Source organism: Anthonomus grandis, chromosome 13, assembly GCF_022605725.1.
Source record: "Anthonomus grandis grandis chromosome 13, icAntGran1.3, whole genome shotgun sequence".
Taxonomy (NCBI): Eukaryota; Metazoa; Arthropoda; class Insecta; order Coleoptera; family Curculionidae; genus Anthonomus; species Anthonomus grandis.
Genome location: NC_065558.1, coordinates 6,420,470 through 6,448,373, shown reverse-complemented (window position 1 = coordinate 6,448,373; position 27,904 = coordinate 6,420,470). Strand labels below are relative to the sequence as shown.

Sequence of the window (27,904 nt, the reverse complement as noted above, 5' to 3'; positions counted from 1 at the left end):
ATAAGTAAATCATTTAATTTACGTGCCAGACAACGTAAAATTGACTCTAAACCTTCCAAACAGAAACCTCGCACTTTTCAGCTTTTCGTTTTCCTTCAACCGCTGTAGATTTATTAATAAGGACATGTGGCTTTGGTAATTTCAACGTCAACCCTTTAACACAAACACTCCCGTCTAATAAATTAACCATCCATGGTCCTCAGACCTGGGCCACTTCGTCCTCCATTTGAAGGACCCATTGGGCGGCCCTCGTAACGTCCCACATCGAATTTTCCAGGGCGTTTTGGCAAGACAACAGGCTAACGTTAACGACGTTTTGCAGTTTTAGGATTTTTATCGCCTTCATTACGTCCCAGTCGGATTGGTCCAACGCATCTAGGCAACGTTTAGTCGGGATCTAAAAGGCAAGGGGGAAACTTTAACAATCGTTTTTAATATGTCGTTTAGACGCTTACATCTTTCCCTAAAACTTTTAACATGATCCGGACCTCATCGGAATCGTTCCCCCTGGTCCTGGAGCTGGGTTTCGAATTGGCAAACTTTAGTAAGTCCTCGCAACTGACATGGTGACTATGAACCTTAAAAATATTCTTAATTTACTCAGTCCCAAAGATATGATATGACAATATAAATAACTTTGTGTAACGTACGTTATCATCGGACTTAAAGTCCGCCCCGTCAACCACATCTTGGTCCGAATGAATGTCATCCAGGGCGTTTAAACTCGAAGCGATTTGTTCCTCGAAATGTAACGATTCCGGATTTTTGTCCGTCAAATGCACCATATTGTTCGTGTAAATCGGTTCGATATTATTATGGTGATGGTTCAGAAACGGGTCGGGGATCACTTGGTTCGGAGGCGAAACCGTGTTAACCTTATCCAAGGTCCTTTGCACATTAGACGCCGGTATAATTAACGGATGTTTCCTGGTGTGTCTCGGCTTAGAGGTCAATAACGTTTTATTCCTGTCCCTTGGTGGGAGCGGAATCGGATTTTCGTCCTTGGAACACTCGCTCAATGAACGAGGAAGGGTGTGCGTCATGTTTATGGATCTCGGTAAAGTGGGAAAACCTTGAAAATTTTTTCAGCATATTTTTTTTTTCATTTTACGACAAAATATACCTGAAGGTCTTTCGTGTAAGTTTTCCGGCACAGAACTCCTGGTGGAGCCGTTTATTCTTATGGGCAAAGTGCTGCTAGCGACACTAGCTGATCTGGTGCGTGAACTTATCATCGGTTGACCCGATCTTAAGATCCTTAATGGGTTTGTTACCATTAGCTTAGGAAACGAAAAACTCATTAACATGTTTTAATAAAAAAGTCAGGGGATATGATTACTGTAATATCAATCAAAAATTTAAATGTTACACTCTGAAGTGGGTACATGAAAGTTCTGTGATGTCTCAATTAATTTGATTTATTTACCCTTTTGTTAAATAGATGGTTTATTAAATCACCCCGTTATAGTCACATTTTTTTTCATCTAATTATCTTATTCATCACATTTTAAAATAAGGAGAAAATTTACTATGAATCATAGTTTTAAATTGATTTAACTATAAGTTACAAGGATCTATAACACAGTGTGTATTTAAAAATCTTCAATGTCCTGACTTTGTGCAAAGTAAAATAAGCTTCAATATTTCACGGAGAAGATCTTTTGAACTTTTTCATGCTACAAATTACACCTGCAATAATCCATTTGATAGAGCCTTAATAATTGTAAATTATTAATCTGTTATGAGCTAAAATAGCCTTCAATTTTGTTTTTTAATTTCTTCTTGCATAATATATAAAATATATAATATGATTTACTGATTCTTACCTGACTGACCTCCGGTGTGGGACTCTCTACCAGCCCTTGATAGGCCAATTGCTCCTCGGGCGTGATCTTAGACTGGAGAAGAGAGGGAAAAACGAATAAACAAAAAAAAAAAATAACGAAAACAGAAAAAAAAGTGTGATAGGTGGGGAAAAAATGGAGGAAGGGAAGCAATCAAATGTTCCAATACAGTTTTTAAAAATACCTATATATATTATAGTTGTATTACAATAATTTACTAAAGGGTGCGGATTTACTAACCGTACAATTACCTACTTACTTAATGTCTTGAAAAAGGATGGAATAAGATTGTTTTTTTTTTCTTAATTTTTTTGGTTAAATATGGTATAGGTATAAAAGGCAATAATATGTCTAAAATATATTTTTGTTTGTGAGTAAATAGATTTTAGGGATTAATATATAGTTGAATATATAAATGATTATCCAGGAACTGAATAGAAAGTGACCCTTACATACCAAACAAATGTAAGGTAGAACACTTGGAAGTTGAACAATAATTAAAATTAATTTAATTGACAGTAAAGCCTCGAAAAGTTCAAGAACTAGCTATATCATTCATAGGAAAGCTGACCAAAAAGGTTCTTAAAAGTTTTGGCGTTATTGAGTAGTCTTTCAGTAAATTGAAAAAAAAATTGATACTGTTTGTAAAAGCTTCACAAAAATTACACCTTCTTCGGACCATTTAGAGGCCTCCCTGTATGCAGGGTGTCAATTTGAAAAGATCAATATCTTTCTTGCGATTAAAAATATGAAAAATCGGAAAGACACGTCAATTTATTTATATGGGGGACCCTTTAAATGAATATTTTTAGCCTTCTTCTTTTGCTCTCGTCGTAGTGCAAATGATTAGAAGAATAGGTTGCACCGTTAAAATCGTTGAAAAATAGGAAGAGAATCCAGCTTAAAAATATAACACGTTTAACATAACTTTTTATTTGTGAAGGAGAAATTCCTATAATAAAATACCTGGGATTTACTTATAAGTTGTAAACAAACAAACAAAAAAGAAAAAAATGGATGAGGATTTTATACAGGGTGTTTCACTTTTTTGTAGCAGGACTTTAACAGTATTTAGAAAATTAATTTTAAGGTAGGTTTCTCATATAAATATTGATCGTCAAACTTTTTGTTTCTGAGATACAGGGCGTCAAAGTTTCTCAAAAAAAAAAGTTTTTATTTTTTAATATCCGAACTATCAAAGATATTGAAATCAAAATTGGTATAAACAATTCTAGGATGAAGGGTCATAATCGTAAATAATGTCATCTGTCTACGTTGGCCAGTGGCGGAGATATGACTAATTAATAATGTTAATGTGACTAAAAAAGTAGTACGCCACTGGATTAAGTCGATTAAACGATGATTTCTAAATAGTGCATTTAATTGTAAACAAAAATGCCCTCTTGATAGTTTTTCGTATCTGACTCCGTTTTCTCCTCAAATTGGGTTGTAAAAATCACTTAAAAACAATTAACAAATTTAAAGAAGGTGTTCGAAATCATCGACGAATAACCGAACGTGAAATGTTATTTAAAAATGGTACTATTTCATTACAAGTAATCCTAATTCTATTTATAAGGTCATCCCTTGTTGGAACAGGTGTCGCATACACTCTTTCTTTTAAAAATCCCCATACTGAAAAGTCTAAGGGTTTTAAGTCTGGGGATCGTGGAGGCCACGCTACTGGCCCTCCACGACCCATCCACCTTTCTGGATAATGGGTATCCAACCAGTTTCGCACAATTCTCCCATAATGCGCAGGACAACCGTCAAGCTGGAACCAACTCCGTTTCCTTAAATTTAAAGGAATATCTTCCCACATATTCTCATGCTCCCGTTCTAAAAATTCCAAGAAGGCTGCAGCATTTACCCGTGGTGGCAAAAAATATGGTCCAAAAAGTCGATTGTCATAAATACCAATCCAGACATTAACACTAAATTCATGCTGGAAGTTTCTTGGTCGAATTCCATGTGAATTTTCATGCGCCCAAATGTGCTGATTATGGAAATTGACCACTCCACGCCGAGTGAAGCACGACTCATCGCTCCACAACACGTTATTTAAAAAACCTGGAGTATTATTAGCTGCATTAAGAATCCAACGACAAAATGCAGTTCTTTGTTCTTCATCTCCTGGTTGTAATCCCTGAACAGGCTGCAAATGATAAGGACGTCTATGATCCCGTCTTAACACTCGGTAAACACGGGAAGCTGAAATTCCTAAACCAGCGGAAACTCTTCTAATACTTATTGTAGGATCTCTGTTGAACTCACGCAAAATTTGTTGCCTATTTCTCTCTATTCGAAAATTTACATTATTTTCATTTACTCGTACATTGCCTAAACCATTCTCAATAATTTGTCGATGGACTCTTACAAATACAGAAATACATTTATAAATAAATTACATTTATATTTTATGACACTGTTTTTATTTCATGGCACACTATTTAAATTATTAAAATAAATTAATATAAATAACATTTCACGTTCGGTTATTCGTCGATGTGAATTATGTATTGCAGAAAATGGTTCACATTTCGAATACCTTCTTTAAATTTGTTAATTGTTTCTTGTGTTCTTGTAATCTGTTTTGTATTTGTGGTATTGTTCTATGTTGCGATTTATTAGACGGTTGAAATAAATTTATCTTCAAATCTTAAGTGATTTTTACAACCCAATTTGAGGAGAAAACGGAGTCAGATACGATAAAATGTCAAGAGGGCGTTTTTGTTTACAATTAAATGCACTATTTAGAAATGATCGTTTAATCTACTTAATCCAGTGGCGTGCTACTTTTTTAGTCACATTAACATTTATAATTAGTCATATCTCCGCCACTGGCCAACGTAGAAACATGACATTATTTACGATTATGACCCTTCATCCTAGAATTATTTATACCAATTTTGATTTCAATATCTTTGATAGTTCGGATATTAAAAAATAAAAACTTTTTTTTTTGGGAAACTTTGACGCCCTGTATCTCAGAAACAAAAAGTTTGACGATCAATATTTATATGAGAAACCTACCTTAAAATTAATTTTTCTAAATACTGTTAAAGTCCTGCTACAAAAAAGTGAAACACCCTGTATATACAGGGTGTTTCCTAACTACGGTACGAAACTATACAGGGTGAATCGTTAGGTCGTTTTATGAAAAAAAGTTCCTATGAACGTATGTCGGCATAAGGGATAGTTCAGGTATTTTTGAGCGTGTCAGACACTCAATGATAAATCGTTTGCAGTCGTGTATTTTATCAGAAGGTGGGCATTTTGCTCATTTACTTTAAGGTCAAAATTGTTTATCGAATTAATTGGTTTTTATTTCATGTTGTCGTCCATGGAATAATTTTTAGAATGAGTTAAAGATACTTAATTTTTTTTTCTCGAAAACAAAGCCAGATATGAAGATAATAAGATAAGATACGAAAAAGTTGTACTTTTAGTTGCTTAAATACAACAATAAATAAAAAGTTGCAAAACAATTAACTATTGGCCTTGTTTTTTTCTCAACAATAAGCATGTGGTGCCCACTGACACGCCACTGGACCTAATAATTTCAATCTAGTTACAGCTAAATAAGCGTCTTATAACTTCAAATAACTGCACCAAATTTCAACCAAATCGGTTTAAGGATAGTTATAGTATTTTTAAAATACCGTTAATTTTTTTAACCTTCATCGCCCTGTATCTCAGAAGCAAAGCAACTCCCGACATACGTTCATAGGAACTTTTTTTCATAAAACGACCTATCAATTCACCCTGTATAGTTTCGTACCGTAGTTAGGAAACACCCTGTATATTACATGAAATTATATTGACTAATTTAGCATTGATTGAATCACTAGGATATTTCACTATTGAGAAATATTAATTTGAGGCATTTGTATGCTGGTAATATTTACCAGAACAATATTGATTAACTGATTATTGATGTAGCAACTGTTGAATTTTTACTTGAAATATTCAAACTTATAGGATTTGACATTTCCAGAGTAGCCTCTTAAGATCATGAGTTGCCTTTCATAAACTATAAATTTAATGCATTTGTATGCCGGTAATATTGAGTGGGACAATACTGATTATAAGAGCATTGCTTAAATAATGATTAAAAAAGCTGATATGTCTAGGCTGGTAGTTTCGATTTGATATTGAATTCAATTCATCTTATAAGTTGCTGAAAATTCTTGCTCATTTTCCTATAAACAATAATAAAATCTGTTTTCGAATTCCTCCCTAACATGTCGGAAAACTGCACTAAGAACTGTCTAGCATTATGCTGCAATTCGTCTTTTAAGATCAACCATACTAGCCTTTATTAATTTTTGTTGTAATTTATTTCGTTAATGGGGACATCCTGTATATAAATAAATAAATTTGAGCTTCTTCAATGATCACGGGTGGTTTTTTTGTCTACTACTCACCAAACCAGTTTCGGATAACTTTGCCACCAAATCCAGCTTACAAATAAAATTGACAGAAGATATTAAGTTTTCAAATTGACACCCGATATCTGCGACGAACTAAACAAAATCGATGAAACCCCCTGATCCGTCGATAACTGACGTCACTTTTCAACACCGACTAAACCAAAACCATCCTCTTACAAACTAGAATCACTCGAGGTGCTTTCGGACATCTTCTTGCACCTAGAAACTGATGTGGGACTCAATCCGCTAAGGGCACTGCTCGAGGGCGGCGGCGACCTTCCAATCAGCTTCAAACTGAACTGCGGCTTCAAAAAGGGATTCGTCGACTTTTGCACCATTTCCGAGCGAATGCTCGCGTTCGAATTGGAAAATTTCGACAGGCGTCTACGTCTGCGCCAATCGAAATCCACCGAACCGACCGAGATGCAGTCGCTGTCGCTCGAACTCGACTCGTAGGCCTGCGGATTGTACGATTGACGTCTGCGGTTGCGCTCCTTGACGCTTTTGCTGTTCCTTCTGCTTATCGGAATGTTTTCTTGTACATCGCTAAAGGATAAAATCCTCGGGCGTTCGTATATGTGATTCTCTTCGGCTGCTACGGTCATCAAAGGTTCATCAAACGAATCCCTTTTGTAATACACATAAGACGTCTCAAAATATTGAGAAGTGTTCAAGTGAAACGGTCTGCGATAGGAGTGATTTCCTTCCCTGAAACTTTGAGATTCCCTAGTGTCTCGCCTAAAGGGGCCCACATTCGCGTAAGTTTTCCTAGTAACCCCCTCGGACTTAGTCAGATCTCTGTTGTGAGCCACATTTTCTACACTATAATCCACAGATCTGCCATAGTTATCGTCGAAACTATGCAATCGGGTGTCTATGGTGGGAGTCATCCTGTTACCGTTTAAAAAACAGGTTTCGTACTTCTCATCTCGGTTATTAGACACGAGATTTCTGCATGAACTGTGAGGCATCCTCCTTACGGAGGAGGGAAACGGGCGTGACAGTAACTCTCGCGATTTCGCGAAATAAAATTCCGCGGACGCTTTGTCCCATAGCGGGAGCCGTAGGGTCGAAATGGGATCTTCGAGGGAGGAATGAGAACTCATGAATTTCTAATATTTAGGATTAAAACATAAAATCATAGGGAGGGGGAAAAAAGAGGCGAGAAAATCGTGTTAGTATGATGTGTACCAAAGTGAAAAAAAGTTATTACCTGTAAATCTGCAGTGGACAAGGCCTCTTGCGAGAAATTTCTTCGCGCTTCTTGAGGTTTTTCCGTGTCGTGCATCGACGGAAATTTGAAACTGAACGAGCTCTTCTTCTTGTTGGGAGAAACCGGGGTCGTGGGGGTGGTAGCAGAAAGTGACCTAAATTATTTGGTTTTTATTGTTCGTAGTTTTTTTTTTGGTACCCACGTACCTGCTAGTGATTTCATTGGCTAACGCTATGGCAGTGTCTAAAGTTTTCTTGTCGTGAGCCGAAATTGGTTTGACGGTCGCCTGTTTTTTGGGTTTTGTGTTTAGTTTTTCGCGGAGCTCGTTGCTTCGGTTAGAACTGGAAAATTTTCCGAAATAAGTGGCAAGTTTTATGATAGAATTATAAATTGACAAAAGTAAAGAAACCTTTCAAAGTTCGAATAAATGACTACATTTGGAAGACTACTTGGATTTAAACAATTTTAACTTATATACTATTCAAATAATAAGAATTTCAGAAAGAGGGTCCTTAATCACAGATCACAAAAGTAAAATATTAGCATTTCTGAGGAACACTTCCATTATCTGTCAACGATAAGTAAATGCTTTTAGTATAAAGGTTTTAAGTATACGATTCTTACTTAGTTGAGAAAATAATGTTCTGTGATTAAAAAGAAAGTTTTCTTACCCTTCATGATCCAAACTTTGAGTTCCTAAGCTGCTAAACATCATTTCCATTTCAGCCATCAAGGATGGACCTAAAAGAAATGTAGGTAAATGTGAAATAAAAAAAAAAAAAAGAAATGTGGAATTCAAAGCACATGCGCCCAAAACGCCTCAAATGAGATTAGAATTGGAGACCTGAAGGCATTCAAATACTTAGAACATTGAAAGGCTAGAATTAGTAAACAACAACTTTGTTTGAGTCCAACATGTGCACAGGGGCAAGAGGGGTGTTTTGTTTACAAACATATTTGCCGATTCTCTGTTGTCAAGTCGACGCAAATTTCCAGCGGAGGAAATTTTTAGCTATATTTTAACAACCATTATAATGTTAATTTAACTTATTTGTGTTGTATTTTATAGGAAAATTTAAAATAAAAAGTATAAATACTACAATTAACCTATTTTAAGAATAAATATATTATCCTTAAGCAAAAAAAAACAAAATTATTAACATTCTTATCCCTAAAACTGCTTCTAAAAAATTTGAAGCGACAACACCGGAGCTTAAGCGCCTGAGCCATACGCGTAGTGTCATCTGTCAAACGGCCTCTTTGTTTATTTTCGGCATTAGGGTATTTTCATTCATTTTTGGGTTAAAAAGGAAAAAGGCCATATTTTAGTGTTTTTTTAAATTGCTAGGATGGCAAAAACTTGTGTCGTTTGTGCCGCATCATGATTAAAAGGTGATTCCAGCCGATCTTTTCACAAGTAAGTACCCATACTTTCATAACATCACATCATGGGGTAACCATCATCATAAACGTAGAATAGGGGATCTTATAGATATAAACCTAATAAAAACTTGAATGTGAAAGTGTGCGTAAAATACCAAAATATTTATATTTTTAAATGTACCTATCTATATATAGTTATGTTTTTTTAATATAGACATTAGGTAGATATCTATGTATAAAGTTAATTTTGTCTTTCCCTAAAATTTGGTCGATAATTTCTTATTTGTTTTACCATATTGCAACTTACAATAATACATATAGTAATTGGCACCACATATTAATTTATTACTGTAATTTTTTTTGCTTTTTGATTAAATATCAAATACTTATTATAGATTGCCTAATATATGCCCAAAGGGAACAATGGATTTCATTAATGGAAATCAACACAATTAAAAAGAACATAGGTATTTGTTTGTTCAGATCACATCCTTAGAAGTGATTTCTTATATAAGGAAGATAATATTATCAGTAGGCAGACTATTAAAAAAATCAGCTCTACCTCAAAGGTATTTTTTTTTAAATATATTTTTCTAGTACAAAAAAATCGTCACAAAAAGTATTAGTGTTACTCATATAAGCTTTATTTATACCTAACACTTATTAAATTAGGTATGTGTGCAAAACTATTTTGTTACTAGGATTTCTGATGCACTAGTTAAAAACACAGCAGCCGATAATTCAGTTAATTTACCAAGTGATTTACCCTTCAAAGCTGCAGGGGTAGTTTTCCTGAAGAGTGCAAAAACTTCTTTAGCTTCCAAAATGGTATATAGTACAAACAGTGAAGCTAATATAGACAAGTATGGATAACTAAAATAGATTAATATTCTTGATATACCAAATTTTGTATAATTACAGATCTGATCATTCATCATCAACAATAACTGCATCTGAGATTAATAGTTACCATGGGGTCTAGGTCAACAATTACTATTTCTCATCCGAGCCGTTTTTGTTTAACTGCTACACATTCCCTGACTCAGCCAAGGAAAAGGTAAAAATACACTCAGAATAGACTACTAGTTTTATGCCATGTATCATCCTATTCTATATATCTTATTTAAAAGTGATACAGTATTTTATTGTGTTATATTTGTTTAATTAAATGCAATTAATCAAATGTATGATATTACAAAGATTCTTTATAATAACATACATTTTATTGGTCAATTGGATTGTCATAATACATTTTTTTAATTTTGGTATTACTATATTTTTATGTATATTATTCTAGGGTAAAATCAAAATGATATCCTGAGGACCTAAGCACTGATGATTCCACCGTTTCAAAAGCTAAATCACTTGTCACCAAATTATGGAAAAAAAATAAAGAACAAAAAATTAAAATTCAAAGATTGCAACAAACAAATTTGCGCCAAAGAAATTGAATTAGATTTCTCAAGTCATTATTAAAATACTTAAGAAATAATAACATGATTTTCCAAAAATCCCAACATACTACATATTTTATTTGACTTGTAAAAATACTTGTTTGTATATTACTACTAATAAACTTTCTAATCTAATCTATTGTACATAGTCTTTATTCTTAGGTAAGCTTTGTTTTTTAGTATAAATTAATATGATATAATAATTGGTATTAGGTATTATATAGGTCACTGTTAAATGTCTCAAAACCATTGTACAGGCTAAATACTCATAATAAAAATCTTATAACCTATTAAAAACCTGCAACTCCTTCACAATTTGAACATTCTTGTAGTTTTAAGTCTTTCCGCTGAAGCAATACTGTCCCTTTGAAAAAGTAAGCACCATAGAAGTATATATTATGTGATATAAAGTAAGTGATGTAAAACTGAGTTTTGTTCAATATAACAATAACAATAAAATTATGCAAAATAATAAAAATTTGTGTCTTAAAACATGATTTATTAAGCAATCTATAATATTATATTAATAAAATATTTAATTTCCATAAAAATGCTTTGACAAAAATGCTGCCTTTTATTAGGACCTTCCTCTAACGAAGTCCGTTAAAAAAACACATAAATAGCTCGTAAATGGTAATATTACTTATACTCAAACTCTATAAAAATTAATAAAAATTTATCAGGTAAATATTTGTTGACGACGTCACTGGTAGAGAGTGCTTGTATCGGTGGGATCAACAATGCGATCGAGCGGCGTTGCGATGCCATAACCGTTTTCTCGTTGCTTCGTACTTTATTTTCATTTATTTAACGTATATTGACTTCGATATAGAGTATCTTATCAAATTTATTTCAAAAAAATGCTTGATATTTTATTAAAGGGGAGCAGTAGTATTGTTTTGAGCCTTCGGAAACAACTGAAGATTTTTATGATATTATAAAGTGATTTTTGCCATTTCTCTATGAACATTTGGCATCATTGCATCAGAGATGTTGCAAGCAAACAAACCCGCCCATAGTTCCACGACATGCTACTTCTAGCCTTTCAATGTTCTAAGTTCAAATACATAATAAACTATAATTTCAATAACATATTAAACAACTGGGTAGAAAACTTGCATCTAACTGCTTTGCATTTAGGATAATCTCCAATGAGTTAGATAAAGGTATGACTAAACAGGTATATTTTGCATTAATTGAATCCCTAATGGCAATGTCTTTGGGCTTCTTGTTTTAAACGCTTAATGCATACATTATTTGTATCGCAAAAAAACGACAAATAGGTACATTAATAAAGCCAAAGCTTACAGATTCATGTAAGGCTCTCTTTGTAGCGAACAACTTGAACATTGCCCTGTCTCTATATACTTGAAACAGTATCTTTAATACACAAGAAATATGGTGGCAGTTTGATTCAGGATTTGTCGTTAAGCTTATAGATTTAAAAAGGAAGTCAGGAAATTGCTTGTTGTAAGATCCTATTTTAAAATTGATACCTTTTAATGTATTTAGTTCCTACTATTATAAGTTTGATTGTCTGTTTTTTTAGCTTTAGGTTTTAACAGCACTTTGTTTTATTTCATTTTAATTGTTATTTGTATGTATATTTCATATATTTTTTGTTGTTTGCTCTCACCTACTTTTGTTTTTTTTGTTTCATATAGCTCTGTTCACAACAACAAATGTTTAGAATAATAAAACGTATTTTAGGCATACATATAAAATGTGTTGTCAGTTAAGCAAAAAATCGCGTATAATGTTCATGTATTTGTATTTAAATCGAAACATAACATGCACTCAAAATATATCTGTGATAAAGTTAACTGCCCTAATTTAATCTACCTTGCATCTCTTACAGTTTGCAAGATCCCCATGCATATACCCGAATTTGTAACATCCTGTATAGTTTAAGGAAGATAATATTATGATACCCACTTTATTATTCGAATTACGTAAGGTAAGCTCTATTTTATAATGGTATATGAAAAAAACACCTAATAAACTTGCTAGTTTATGTAAATTATTAATTTTGATTGTGGCATAAATTTTTAAAAACTAAAATAAGAATGTAAAAATTATTTCAGTTGAAGTCAAGTGATTCCTATTAAATATTCTTATATAATATTTTAATTTCAGAAATGGATTTAAGAATTTGAAGATTTAAGCAAAATAACATGGAGCATAAATAAAGCATCTAAATGTACCGCTAGGTGTAGAAATATTTTTAAAAGACACTACTATTGCCACTTTTCTACAAGATATTCAAAATCAGGAAAATGTAAAAAAGAAGAAATTCAGAAATTTAAGTTGTCCAGCTAGGTTAATAATTACAATGCATCGTTTCTTTGAGAAGTCCAAGGCTAAAATACCGGTTGATAAAGATTATCCATGCACAGTTTTAACGGACAACACAATCATAGACACAATGTAGTAGAAGCTCTTAGAGAACGACCTTTAGGCGTAGGGGTAAAACAAAAAATTATTAGTTTGTTAAAAGGCTACTCTGCTTCATCAGCATATCATACTTATTATATGGAAGAAGTGTCAGAACTGAATTCTAAATATAACGAGGTAATATTTGAGCACAGAGTTTCCAACAAAAAAAGATCTGTCCAATATATAGGAAAAAATTTAAAGAACTTTATGGAAAACGTATTGGGCCTAACATGTTGCAAACACTGGAAGAAATTTTGGCCTCAGAAAAAGGGGTTATTTTTAAAATAGTACAAGTCAAAAGTCAATATGGTGTCGTTATAAGTACAAAACTAATGCAAAGAGATAAAAAAATATCACAGGCGTCCGAAGTAATATTTGTAGATGCCACTGCAAACTGGGATACTCAAGATCACAAGGTCTATTATTTTGGCAACTATTATTAGCAACACTCAAAAATCAAATATTTTTGGGGCAGCTGTGGAAGCATTAATTAGTATTATTACTGTTAAATTGGAGCCATTAGTAATAATGACCGATAATGATCTGAATGAAAGAAAAATTCTACAAAAACACTTTCCTACTTCAAAATTAGTGTTACCTACAGTATCGGACAAAATTAGAGAGACTTCTCTATTTGCCAACTCCAATTTTTTGTACTTGAAATAATATTAATATTTGTTAAGCAGTGTATACCGGAGTTGACAAGAATTCTATTATCAACAATTCATTTTTGTAGCTCATGTTTACATTTATTTAAAGAATGTTTTTAACATTGATAAAAAATTACTGCGACAGAATTAAAGAGACTCATTTTGTATTTAGTTTCGCTGAAGTCGCGATTCGTTTAATTTCTGTTTATTAGTTTGAGAATATCATTAGCAATGCCTCGTGGTAAACATTATTCCATAGACCTAAGAGAAAAAATTATAGAAGCCTATAACTCAGGTCGCTCACAAAAATTAATAAAAGAGCAATTCAACGTCAGTAAACAAATGGTTTCCAGAACAATAAAAAATTATCAGCTCCGTGGAAGAGTGACAAACCTTAAAAGAGGGAGCCGCAAGAGAAAAACCTCAGTACTGCTGGACAGGAGAATTAAACGACTAAGTCAGAATAATCCGCGTCTATCTTCAACACAGATTTTGGCTGAATTGGAGGCGCCTGGGGTTTCATCCAGGCCTGTGCGGCGGCGATTAGTGGAGGCGGGGCTTCCTGGAAGGAGACCAGCAAAAAAACCCCATCTATCAAAAAAAAAAAATGTAGCTGCTAGAATGTTATTTGCAACACGTCACCGTTACTGGACAGCTAAGGACTGGAATAAGGTTTTGTTTAGTGACGAGTCTAAATATAATATTTTTGGAAGTGATGGAGCGCAGTTCGTACATCGCCCAGCAAACAAAAGGCTTGATCCAAAATATGTTTATGGTACTGTGAAGCACGGAGGTGGCAATTTAATGGTTTGGGGTTGTTTTTCGGGTTATGGAATGGGTCCTATCCACAAAATTGAGGGCACTATGGATAGATTTATGTATCGGACTATACTGGAAGATGTAATGTTGCCTTACGCCGAATGGGAAATGCCGCTAAGATTCACGTTCCAACACGATAACGACCCCAAACATACGGCCAAACTTGTGAAGGAATGGTTTTTGGCTAACAAAATTCAAGTTTTAAAATGGCCACCGCAATCGCCGGACTTGAACCCAATTGAAAATCTTTGGGAGATTATAGAGAAAAAGATTCGCACTAAAAACATCGGGAATCGTGCTCAATTATTTGAAGAAATCGAGAATGCCTGGAAATCAATGGATCCGGCTGTAATTTCGAATCTCCTTGGATCGATGCCGAATAGATTATGGTGAAAAAGTTATCCAGAATAAAGGGTACTGGACAAAGTATTAGGTTAGTTTCATTAGTATAGGGTACAAATGTACTTTAAGGATAAGTCTCTCTAATTTTGTCGCACAGAATTTTTTGCATTTTTTTATTTTTCCTAATAAATCTTGAGAAATGTTTTTTTATTTTAAATTTATTTTAGTGCCTTTTTAAACTACTTCAAAACATAACATCCTTCAGCACAAAAAGAGGAATTTAATCGTTTTTATCTTACATAAAAGACGTAAGTAGTCGAATCTCTCTAATTTTGTCCAATACTGTATGTGTATTTCATGTGCTGAGCAGAAGAATGTATTTTAGTGATTATATTATTTGTTTAAAAAACTGCTAATAAACCTTAAATAAACTTAAACCTATAGCAAAAGTTAAAAACCATTTTATTCCTGTAAGTTGTTTGTATAACCGACGTATGAGCAGCAGGTCCGGACGAATAGTCTGTTATTTAGCAGTCTCGCTTCGGCTGTACCCGAATGGACGGATTGACGGTTATTTAGGAATATGCATCCCGGATACCACCCCACCCGATCAATCCATATGTCAAATGAGATTGAACCAACGAATAGTATATTATGGTAAGGTTCTTGATACTTAGATATTGTTTTAAATATTTAAAAGTTGAAACTAAACCTCTAATTTTATTGGTCAACTGCTTTAATTGTACTTTTCATTTAAGATGTTGGTCTGCAATAATACCTAAATATTTTATGGACGGTGATGCAGGAATTGACAACGATTGATTTATTTCTAAAGCACCTATTCGGGAAAGATTTCTGGTGTAAGAAGTAAAACTAATATATTTTGTTTTTTGCCCATTTAATGTTAGTTTGCTTTTAATTAATTGAAAATCATTTTCAGCTGTTTGTTTTAGGGCTTGGCAGGTCTCTCCTGTGTAGATAACAACTGTGTCGTCAGCGAAACTTCTTCCCACAGTTCTTATAGAAAAAAGACTATTTATATATATAATAAATAAAAGTGGTCCCATTACAATGCCTTGGGATATTCCACATTTGATATATCTCATTTCGCTATAAGTGTTGTTAACTTTTACCACTTATTTCCTACCTGCCAAATAACTTTATTGGCTACGCCCCGAATGCCGCAACTTCTTAATTTTTTTAAAAGTATTGAGTGGTTAACCGTGTCAAGGGTTTTGTTCAAAACCGTTTCAATTATCTTGGATACATTGGGAAACTGGTCTAAAATTATTTACATCATCCAACCACCCCGATTTATGAAGTGGTATAACAGTGTCCATTTTTAGAACATCCGGAAAAACACGTGTACTAAAGCATAAATTTGTTATTAGACATAAGGCTGTAAAATATATATTTGGAAACTTTTTTCAAAGTCTCTGATTGAAGATTGTCATGCCCTGGTTTATTATTTTTTAGTTGCTGTATTGTTTTTTCAACTTCTTGCTGATCGGTCAAAAACAGAAACATAGACTCTTTTTTCCATAGGATCTTACTATTATCTTTACTTTTATTTATTTATGAAGATATATATTCTTTTTTGGCCTTTTTTATTTCGCAATTAATTTAATTAAATAAAATTCTTTCAACCAGAAAAAGCCTCAAAACAGTATCACTGTTATAACTAAACACAAGGCAAGAATAACTCCAGTGGCATCTCTAAGTTCTCTTAATTACAATAATTCTTACCTAAATCCAAATGAGGACTATTATTAGCCTCCTCGTCACTAATCTCGTGGTATTCGTGGTTTTGTAGTGGAGCAGGTGCCGGCACACAATCACCTTCCAAAAGGGGCGCAGCCTCGAGATCCTTATGAGGCCTATAGGGGGCCACTACTTGAGTTGGAACGCTATTATACTAAACGAGAAAAATTTATTATGTATTAACGTGTCAACTTAATACAAGCTCAAGTACACCATAAATCAAAATTAAATAACGAAAAATAAGAAAAGGATTTAAGATTCGTTGACAATTAACTTAGGTTAAAAATAAAGGTCAGATAAAGCTCCTAGAAAAAGCTTTAAAAGTTGAAAGAAAGTTGGATGAACCGTGTATTGCGAGATGGTACATGTAAAGTGAGATATGGACAATCTATGGTTAAATGGATTAATATAAATATAGACATTTTTTAAATCTTTCTGCTTTCTTCTAGCTAATAAGGTTTCAAGATCAAATATTGAACAGGCAGTCTCATAATGAAATTCTTGATCATTGTAAAACCAGTAGTGAATGTATCTGTAAAATTTACGCTCAACTTTTTCCAGTGTGTGGATATTAAATATATAATTTAGGCTTTAGACAGAGGAGACATACTCCAAGTGAACTCTGACAAAGACAAATCACAGTGTTTTAATGGAGGTACTGTAGTTAAAATTTCTGGTACTACCTTTAATGATTTCTAGCAACTTTAGAGATCTATTAATAATCTAATTCATAAGTCTAAGTTGGAATCAAATAGCAGTCCCAAGTCTCTTATCTGTTGCAAACACACTTTGAAGAAGTAATCTTTAGATTATAGAAATAAAGTTACATGATTGTTTAGCCTTAGAAAATTTGATGAGTTTGCATTTGGAGACGTTAATCAAAGTGTCAGTTTATTGAGGTGATCCTGAAGTGCAAGACAGTCCTCAGGTGAACAACTTGATATATCATTAATAAATTAATGAAAAAGTTCACATCTTATTTTTCCTGTTAAGTCACTTACATTGCCTTTAGATCCGCCCAAAAAACTAAGATCCCCAAAATAGGCACCGTCCAAACCAACGTGTCCGGTATGTTTAAAATCGCCTTGGGGTGCGCTAATCATTTCGCTCCGAAGTTTCCTACGAGCCGATGAGCGGGTGCTGTCCATTCCGCCTCGTAGAAACGAAGAGCTCGGCAGGTCTGCGCCCAAGTAGGCGACCACATTAATGGGGTCAAACAGGCCGGTTTTTCCGCTCGCCGTCGACCCTTTCCATAAAGGATTGTGAGTCCTGGCAAGGCAGTAAGTTATATTCAGATTATTTACCATTGACACTATAGATAGAGTGATCTAAGTGAGTTTAAAAATGTACCATAAGTTTGTTTTTAATTCTCTAATAGTGGGATACCAAACCACCGTCTATCGATTACAACAAGTCAGACCACTCGAGCGGCCTTAAAATCGGTTGCCCCACCCCCCGTTCCTCACCTCGCCATGCATCGGCTGGGTAGAACCCAGGTTTAGTTTTCGCAAGTACGTTAACTTGTGTGCATCCGTTTCGCGAGAGAGTTTTTGCTTGTAGCGTTTTAGACAATAATTTGGTTACATACTACTTACGTAAATATAATTACCCAATAATAAAGTAGTATGTATTTCATCCCTATATGTTAAATATTTTGTTCTGTATTTTGTGTTTTACATAAAAGCATTACAATCTTTTTTTTATCCTCTTTTTTACCCTTGGTTTTACCCTTTTCCTATTTTAATAGTTTATTATTTATTTTCTCCCCCTAATGTTACTGGAATAGTTTTAGCCCATTTTACAACCTATTATCCCAAACCAACACACCCCACTTCTTTTTGTCGGCCACCAATGTCGGCGTTTAAGACCCGGTAAATTTTGATATTTTAACATATTTTATATATATTTACTGTATCCACAAATGAATACAAAGTATATAATTTACAAAACTACTGTACTGTACATACCGTATTAAAATTATTTTATATTTTTTAGTGTGTTTTTTAATTGTTTATTTATTTTAACTTTAGATTAATTTTTTGAATATTCATCTCTAAAATTTCAACAAATATTAAGTAAAAACTTGTATTTTTTGATAAGACTCCTAAAAATGTAGCAAATTTAAACAATTCAACAAGTAAGGTTTTTTTTCAAATTCACTTTTTATATATTATATTTGACTTAAAAAGCAGCCATTTTGAATCCGCCATATTAAACGCTTCCAATTTATTTAAAAGTTCAAATTCATTGAACTGATCAAAAATTCTAGATACACCAATTTTAGAAAAGGGAAACTCAAAAACATTTTAAAAACTGTCCTTGTTATCGAAAGCCAAGCACCTACAAAATTTGAAAACAATCTGACAAGTAGAAGTTATAGTTTAAATAGAATTCTTAGATACATGCAAACATTGCTACATAAAGGCAAAGAAGTAAAGCTAATATAAAAAATGTGTAAAAACGTTAATAATTAAGAAACACTGTCATATAAACACATTCTATTCCAGTCCTATAAAAAAAGTTCTTATTTTATGACTTAAAATACTTCTTATGAATACTCCTCGTATAAAAATAATCAGCGCTCCTCAGAATTTGCTTTCATCGATATTTACGATAAACCCTGGTAAACGCTCGTACGCAGCAAACAGCGGGATTCAAGGTCAATTTTGCTTTAACACGGGCGGTATAGGAAGTGGTCTGACTTGTTGTAATCTATAGACGGTGATCAAACCTAGGGTGTATCAGTAATTTTTAGTTTTGCATGTTTTACTGATGGACTTTTAAAAGGTTGAAATTATATACATTTAAAAGGTTTACTAAAAGTAAAGATATATAATGTATATTGGTTGCTAAAAAAATGATATTGAATATGTGCTCTTACTATATTCTGACAATAAGGTATATTCCGGCATTTTATATTACTTTGGCAGCATCTGCATTATAGTTTTTGCCTTAAAATATTGGGATATGAATTTGAGACTTGGAGTTTTCATTTTTTTTCTCTAGTTACGTAAGTCTCTTTGAGATAATGGACGAGTTCTTTCAATATGAATTTTGGTTTGTTTGTAGGTTATTTAATTGGGTTGACCCACTGATACATAAGAGTTGCCTTAGCCAGTTCTTCCAGGCAGTTGAAAGAGGAAAAATCACTATTAATTCAAATTGCCTGGAAGAAGAAAATTATTAGACTAATTGCATAGACACACATGAATGTCAATAGCTGCCTGGAAAACAGTATAATATACTTGACAATTTTACCAGGCAATTAAAATAGGAAAAAGCTATTATTACATTTGCATTCAAGATTTAAAAATAGCATTAAATGTCTATGAAATGGGTCTTAAAAACTTTGTTATGAAATATACCTTAATTTTGTTGTGTACTAAATTTTGGCCTTATATGTAAAGTTATATTTTTGCCTGTAGATGATAGATTGATATAGATGGACGTGCATGATGGTGAGATAAGTTTTAAATAAATTAATTATTCAAAAATATATGAGGGTTTACTCTTACATCCACTGGATGAGCACCAATTTTGAAGAATTCATTCATTATATTCTTTATTTATTTATTTAATCAATACACAGGATCAACCTCATTACAAAAAATATAAATATTTCCGAAAAAGAAATTAAAGCTTGACTATCTAACCACTAATTACTAATTAACAATAATTATCCGACGTAATCTTAATACCAAGGATAATGAAACTGTTTTAAAAGTAGTAATAATAGTCTCTCGAAATCTGAACTATTAACAATGTAAAATTCGCTAAGAAAAAACAAAGTATATTATTATCAATGACAATGATCAAATGTACTTCAAATTAGTAATCATGGAGCAAAATTATTTCAAAAAAACAAAATCCTACAAACTCTTAATAAGACTCGTAAAATGCAATAAGGAAATTCTCAAAACTTCAATTCCAGTAGAGTTTACTAGCCTCAAGGTTCTTTTGACAGGCGAGTGCATAGCATAGTTGGTACGATGATGAGGCAAAGAAAACAATCGATTTACCCTCAGATTACGGTGTGGAATATTAAATGAAATTTTAATAAATAGCTCGGGACAAATCACAAGGCCAATCAAAAGTTTATAAATAAACATTAAATCATTCTCAGTGCGTCTCTTAAGTAAACTTCGCTACTAGTTCATTGCTTCATCATATCAATGGTCATTACGAACTTAAAAATGTAGAAAGAACGTAAAAATTTATTTTGAACTCTCTCCAGTGCCATACAATTATTCATGTAAAGAGGAGACCAAATTATTGATCCATACTCCAATAAAGAGACAACAAGTGATATGTACAACCCTTTGCAAGTTTTAACCGACAGGTCTTTTTGCGCAGGACAAAACCAAGGACCTTAGATTGCTTTAGTTATAATAATATTCACGTGGGTATTAAAATTTAATTGTTCATCAAAAAGATACTTTTAATACTTCAGTGTACCTAAGGTTAACATTATCAATAGTATAGGAGAAAATTACCTGTTTGTTTCTTTTGTAGAAACTAATGTAAGTGCATTTACTCACATTTAAAGCCAAACTATTCACACAATCTATTCAGATCATCTTGCAACAGAACCATGTCTTGATCTGAATTGATCACCTGAATATAAATCTTTGGCAAAAACAAAAAATTTTCATCTGCCCACCCATTAATAATTCCCACGAGCCGCCACTGATCTGAAAACAGAGCACCCTGATACAACAACAAGTTTGTAATAGCAGACTTGCCACAACTGAAGGAATGCTGTTCACTTAACAGAAGTTCTTTGCAATAAAAATTAATTTGGTCATAAATAAGACTGTCCAGAAGTTTTGGAATGGCAGACTGTACGCACACACTCCTGTAATTGATCATTTCATTAGCAGCACCACATTTAAATATTCTTGATTATGACTAAGATAGGGCTATCAGAGATATGGTTAACATCGAATGATGACGTTAATATCTTTAGGGTACCAGGTTACAGATTTGTCAGACAAGATAGATAGATAGAAGACATTTTTTCAGTTAATTTACAATTTTTTTTCTTTGCTACGATTATTTATTGTAAATTGTTAATGTTTGTATTTTAATGATAAGTACATTTGTTTAGAATTGACTTACTTTTTATCTAAAACAGCGATCACGTCTCCGACCCTAAAACTTAACATGTGCGGTCCCTCGTTCGTCGTTACTTTCGCCTGCACTTGTTCCGGCCTACTTTCGGCCAATATCGGCCCGATATCGGAGAAACGCGGTCTTTGGGCGGGCTCGTGTCTCCAACAATCCAACATTAAATTGTAATGTTCCAGGGGACAACAGTCGGGCTGCTCTAACCTTTGGAAATTCGGCTCGTCTATCGCTTCCAAAATCTGCTGGCCTGGTTTTAGATTACGTTATTTAAATTGGTTTTTAATCAAGTGCAAGGAGACTGGAACTAAAGTCTACATAAAGACTCCTTGGTCTAGAGGTACAGTTTACCTGTTAGGGCTGCCCACGGTTGAAATCCGTAAGAAAACATTTCCCATAGGGTCACCCCGAAAGCCCATACGTCACTGGCAGTGGTGAATCTTAAGTAACTGATGCATTCTGGTGCACACCAGGCTTAAAATCATTAGTTTTTTTTTTTTTTGTTAAGCGGGTTTTATGTGTGTTTATATATTACCTATAGGCAATTTTAAATTGACGTTAAAGTTAGTCTGATAGTAGTCTTTTCCCTGTCCTAAGGCACGACTTAGACCAAAATCTGAGATTTTTACTTTGTTTTTGGAGAACACTAAGATGTTTCTTGCAGCAAGGTCTCTACAATATACAGACTGACAATAATGAATTGATTATTGATTATCGTTAATGATTTGAAAATTGAGATATAAAGTGCTGTTTTAAAATATACAGTTATGCTTAATTAATGCTAACTTACAACAGAGGATCTCTGATTGGGCTGACAAAAACTCACTTTTTATAAATTCTGGTAAAACACAGGCAATCCTGTTCTCAAGAAATGAAAGTACCTTGAATACTGGAGCACCAAATAAATTAGATCAAGTAAAAAACCTGGGCCTTTGTATGGATAATTGAATGTCATTTAATGCACATGTAAACAAGATCTGTCAACAGTCATATTATAAATTAAAGTCATTATATGAATTTAAGGATATTTTCCTGCTGAACAAAAAAATCCTTACAGAGAGTTTAGTACTTAGTATTGCTGGATACTTAAATATTGTTTATGGTCCTTTTTTAACAAAATAAATATAAAATCCAGAAAATTCAAAATTGCTGTGTAAGATTTACTAGAAATTTGCCTCGGAGGGTTCATGTGAGTGAGCATATAAAGCAGGTCTATAGTCTTAATATGGCCCAAAGAAGATTTTTGGTGAGAATTCCTTATTCAAAGGGGAGATACACATAATGTAAGTATTCGCTATAAAACCACACTGGCAATCCCCCAGCATGAGACTGAATTTCTGAAAAGCTCTTTCATATATACTTCTGCCTGTATTTACAATGGCCTACCTGCAAAAATTAAAGATTTAGGCATGGCCTCTTTTAAGTCTAAATTAAACAAATTTTTAGAGACTGCTGATATTTTAATATGGGTGTAACTTTGAATCTGATATGGTTCTCATCTGAATAATTTTTGTTCAAATTTTAATTTTTATGAAAATTGTACTATGTCCTTTTATTATTTATTGTGTGGTCATTAAAACACGCCTAGTGGTACTTTCCACCTTTGTATGTATAGAATAGATGTAATTTATTTGTTGCATACAATAAAGATTATTTTATTTTATTTTATTTTTAAGAGGTTCATATATAAGTCCAAAATATTTTAATTTTGAACAAAAAAAATCAGTTATGTGCACTTAAGCGATTTTTATTAGGAACATAAGACAAGTTTAAGCAGGAAAAAACCTGTAAGTCCATTTAAGTAAATATTTACGCGTACTTGTGTTATTTTATTTGCCGGCAGTTTACATTATTTTATTGTTTGTGGCGGTTGGTCAGTATGTCTTCCAGAGGGAAAAAACTTGTGTTTATGGCGTGTAATAATAATACACTAAACCAGAGAAATAGTAGTGATGAAAACTCTATTAGTTATAATAGAATAATAGGCTCTAACGTGTCCAGGTTTTATGAAAGGGTTGGGGAACAGCGCGATGCTACACCGAAAGGTAAGTAGATAAAACTTCTTAAATTTTGGATATTTAGAGATAAATGCATTTTACAGTTACAGCAAATTATTATCTGTTTCATTTTTATTCGCTAGTTTTAAACTGTGCAGGGACTTCAGTTTTTTTTCTGTTTGTGGTACTAGTAGCTTAAGGGACTTAAGTTTTTTTCTAAATTTTAGATAAAAATATAGAAATTGAAAGAGGGTCTGAGGTGGGAAATTTAAATGTATCAGAACCGTCTGTTGATCACGTGTCTCAGCATTCCTTCAATGAAGACGATTTAGCCTTAATTGAAGATAGTGATGACTCGATCCTAGATCCAGACTTTAATGAAACAGATGATTCAAATGACGGTAAGATTTTTAGTTGTCACAGAAAAATTAGAAAATGCCTTAATTGCCTTACTTCTATTTTTTTGTAGAGCTTGGAAATGACACACAGCTTAAAAGATGGAAAGAAAGTCAACCTAAAAAGTGGAAAAGAGCTGTGGCGAAAAAAAGAAGAAGCGAGGGACTTGATTATGTGACTAACAACAAACAGCGGCCAGCCAAGAAACCTCAAGCCATTAACTGTGAAAAGTGTCGTTTTAAATGTCAGAAAAAATTTTTAGAAGAGGAAAGGCCAACTTTGTGTTTAATGTATTGGAGAATGAATAATTTTACACGACAAAAAGATTTTATTCTTGCAAATGTCACAAGCTCTTCTCCAGAGAGAAGAAGACAGAGAAATGGAAATAAGGCTCCTAGAAGTAATTCTAAACAGTACTATTTTACAAAAGATAAAAACAAACTAAGAGTTTGTCAGGCTTTTTTTTGAAAACTCTTAATATAAGTGCTGATGTTGTAAAAAATGCATTTTGTTATAAAGGCTCTTCTGGCGTCTATGTCGGTGAAGACAGACGTGGCAAATCGATACCCAAGAACAAAACCAGGCCAGAACTTCTTGCCGATGTAGAAAGGCACATTCAAAGTTTTCCGACCGTACCATCCCATTATTCCCGAAAGTCAACTAAAAAGGAATACTTGGACAGCAAATTATCAATAGCTAAGATGTACAACCTTTATGAGGAAAAATGTAAAACAGAAAAAAAAGAAGCTGTATCGTTCATAACGTATAAAAGGTATTTTGGTTCCAAATTTAATTTATCCTTTTTTCACCCTAAAAAAGACCTTTGTCAAACTTGTGAAATAAGACAGGTGATGAGAGTCAGACCGATATTGAAAAATTTGAAAGACATGAAAGTCGTAAAAGGGATTGCTACTCTGCCAAAGAAAAGGACAAAATATGCGCTCTTAACGACCCGACATTTATTTCAGCAACTTTTGATTTGCAGTCAGTCCTTCAAATACCCTGCTCCGACGTAAGCCCCATGTACTACTCAAGAAAACTATGTGTTTTCAACCTTACTATTTATAACTCGGCCCCTCCTAATGATGCCAACCGTTATTGCTGGACTGAGATTAACAGAAAACGAGGAAGTTCAGAAATAGGCACTTGTTTGTTTGAATACTTAACACACCTGCCTCTGCATGTAAATCGGGTGTCACTCTGGTCCGATAAATGTGGAGGACAGAACCGCAACCAACATGTTGTAGCTTTACTGCTTTATTTAGTGCAGGTTACGCACCTTCAAGTTATTCAACATAATTTTATGGAAAGTGGGCATTCCTACCTGGAGGTGGACTCCATGCATAGCTCAATTGAACATGCAAAGAAATATGTACCAGTTTACACAATTCAAGATTGGCTTAATATTTTTAGACTCGCCAGATCAAACAGAAATAAAAACAAAAAAAGTCAACCATATAATGTCCAAGAACTAAAATTTAATGACTTCTATGATCTAAAGGCTTTGTCTGTAAAAATACTTCGAAATAAGAGTAAAGATACAAAAGGAAACACAGTCAATTGTTTACTAATCAAATCATTATGTTACTCAAAAGACAAGCCAGGCATAATTGAATTTAAGTACATGCATTCTGACCCTTATAAGTATATTAATGTTTTTGGAAGGGGGAAAACCCCAACTTTTCCGAAGGTCTTAAAAACCATTATACAGCAAGCAACTGCCAATCACTGAAAAGAAGAAAGAGGATCTTCTAAAACTGTGACATAACAATATAATACCGGCCGAATTCCATGGATGGTACAATTCTTTGCCAACATCCACAAATGTTGAAGAAACACCAGAACACTTGGTCGAATCAGACAGTAGTGATGATGACGATGATTTACCATTAATCACTTATGTCCAACAAAATAAATAAATTTATCAGAAAAAAAATGTAAGTCCAACCTGTATGTAAAAAACGTAAAATAAAAAAAAAACTTAGATGATATAGGTGTTTTACTGATAAATTATCATTAAAAAAAAGCTAACAAATCATGTTTACAGCTTTAAAATATCACATATTCAAAAACAACTTTTACAGGCAAATTAAAATCTTTTTTGCCATTTTTCTCACAATTCACTTTTATGGACTTATACGGTTTTGCTTGTACACCCACAATATAAACCAAGGAAACTCAATGTTTTTTGCTGATGACAAAAGCTTTTTATAGTGTAACAGTAATGCTTTATTAGTGTAGACCTTCAACACCATGCAAATCAATCAACCCCCTAAGCAGAATTCAATGTTGATTCAACAATTTCAGTTTAAAATTGCAATGGTTAGCTTCAGAATTTCTGTAAATGCCAAGTTCATAAATAAATATACTATTTATTATTATTTAAAAACATGTATGTTAAATTTTAATATGATATCCAAATTTACAAAACACTAAAAATAAAATTGTTCTTCCTGCAGTTGCTGATGTACTATATATACTTTTTTTATTTAATCAGCTGGCAAAAAATTACAACATTCATTAAACAAATAATATTTCAAGATTCCCACTTACCTATGAATCAGTCTATTTGCCTCCAAATATTGCATTCCGTCACATATTTGATAAGCGAAATCGCACAAAGTCAACACAGGAAAACTTGACCTCAATGAAGGTTCTTTTAAGCATTCCAATAAAGACCTTAAAAATGAATTAGTAAAACATTAGGATTATATGTTCACAATAATTTACAGGTTCCTACCTTAATGGTGCTAGTTCAGTAACCAACATTAAACTGCCTTCAATATTGGGCAAAACTACCCCAAAGAACCTGACAATATTAGGGTGGTCAATGTTGTGCATTATAGATGCTTCTTTTAAAAATTCCACCATATTACTTTGCATGCGGTCTCTCGAGAGACATTTGATTGCCACTTGTATCCTTTCGCCTTCATTACACCAGACTCCTTGCTGTACCACCCCAAACTCTCCCATACCGAGTTCCTTGTTTATTGTTATACTTGCCGCAGGTATTATATGTTTACTTGACACTTTTGGGGTTTTTGTTATGGGAAGAGTGTCGGTGTTTAATAAAAGATTTGCCTCTGAAACTAGAAAATAATTATGAGTTTTAGTGAATACCTATAATGGGGTTTAATTACCAGTATTTTCCTGTTTCCTATGACTCAAAAGTTTCTTAAATTTAGACAAATAGTTATGTGGAAAATGTTTTTCATAATACTTCCTCAGTCTTCTCATTTCCGGTTTTGACATTCCAATATCCATTAGGTCACTTTCTGTTGTAAATTTGAGCTGAGAGGGGTGGTTGATTTTCAAGGTGTTTCTGCAAAATAAGGAAATATTAAACATAATGGTCATTTTATCACAAAGTGCGGATACTAGGACTTACTTAAAGCTATTGAAATAATGCTGCAGTTCTGCTTCAACTAAGAACTCATAGAGTCCTGGCCCCTTTTTCATTGATAGGTTTGTTTCTGTAATAAAAATATTTTGGGACTGTCTTAAGATAATATAGTAAAGCTTTTTTTTGTAGGTCTTAAATTCCACAAATTTTATCTGGAAGGTGTATTACTACTAGAGTTTTTAAAATACTCAAAGCATTCATTGATTAAATCTATGTTACAAGTGGCTTAAAACTTGCTACTTAACAGATGGTAGAGTTGCACAAATGAATAGGCACTATGAGTATTTGAATTCTGTATATAGCAAAACTACCATATGAGGTGGTCATTGACTCCTCTGAAGTGGCATTTTTAATAAGTTGCAAAATAAAGCAAATTTATGTTAAAACTATTGAAAAATAAAGAAAAAACGTACCCATTGTGTAGACTCAACTAAAGGGGCGTCTTGGGGGGCACAGTAATATTAAACTAAAAATATTGAATCCTGCAAATAGTTTTATAGTTTATTTATACCTGGAAACACGTCCATTATGTTTATATGAAGCGGTGGGCAAATAAAAATAAATAAATGTAAATAGATTTCTTGCTCAATAAACAATTCTTATCATTTCAACAATCCCATCAACATTCTTGTATAAATAATGAATATTA

At 33.2% G+C, this 27,904-nt stretch overlaps 1 protein-coding gene across 1 annotated transcript; it reads right to left on the bottom strand.

Annotated features, from left to right (window-relative positions):
- On the bottom strand, nt 1-27,904 carry LOC126744255 (activated Cdc42 kinase-like). The gene is given in 17 exon segments (XM_050451627.1): nt 1-397; nt 456-578; nt 651-1,280; nt 1,827-1,898; nt 7,491-7,644; nt 7,697-7,831; nt 8,162-8,231; nt 16,321-16,489; nt 17,337-17,604; nt 21,454-21,709; nt 21,811-21,933; nt 21,995-22,131; nt 26,406-26,531; nt 26,593-26,941; nt 26,993-27,174; nt 27,241-27,325; nt 27,669-27,904. Coding segments are annotated over 17 exon segments (3,081 nt in total). The 5' UTR covers nt 27,673-27,904; the 3' UTR covers nt 1-199.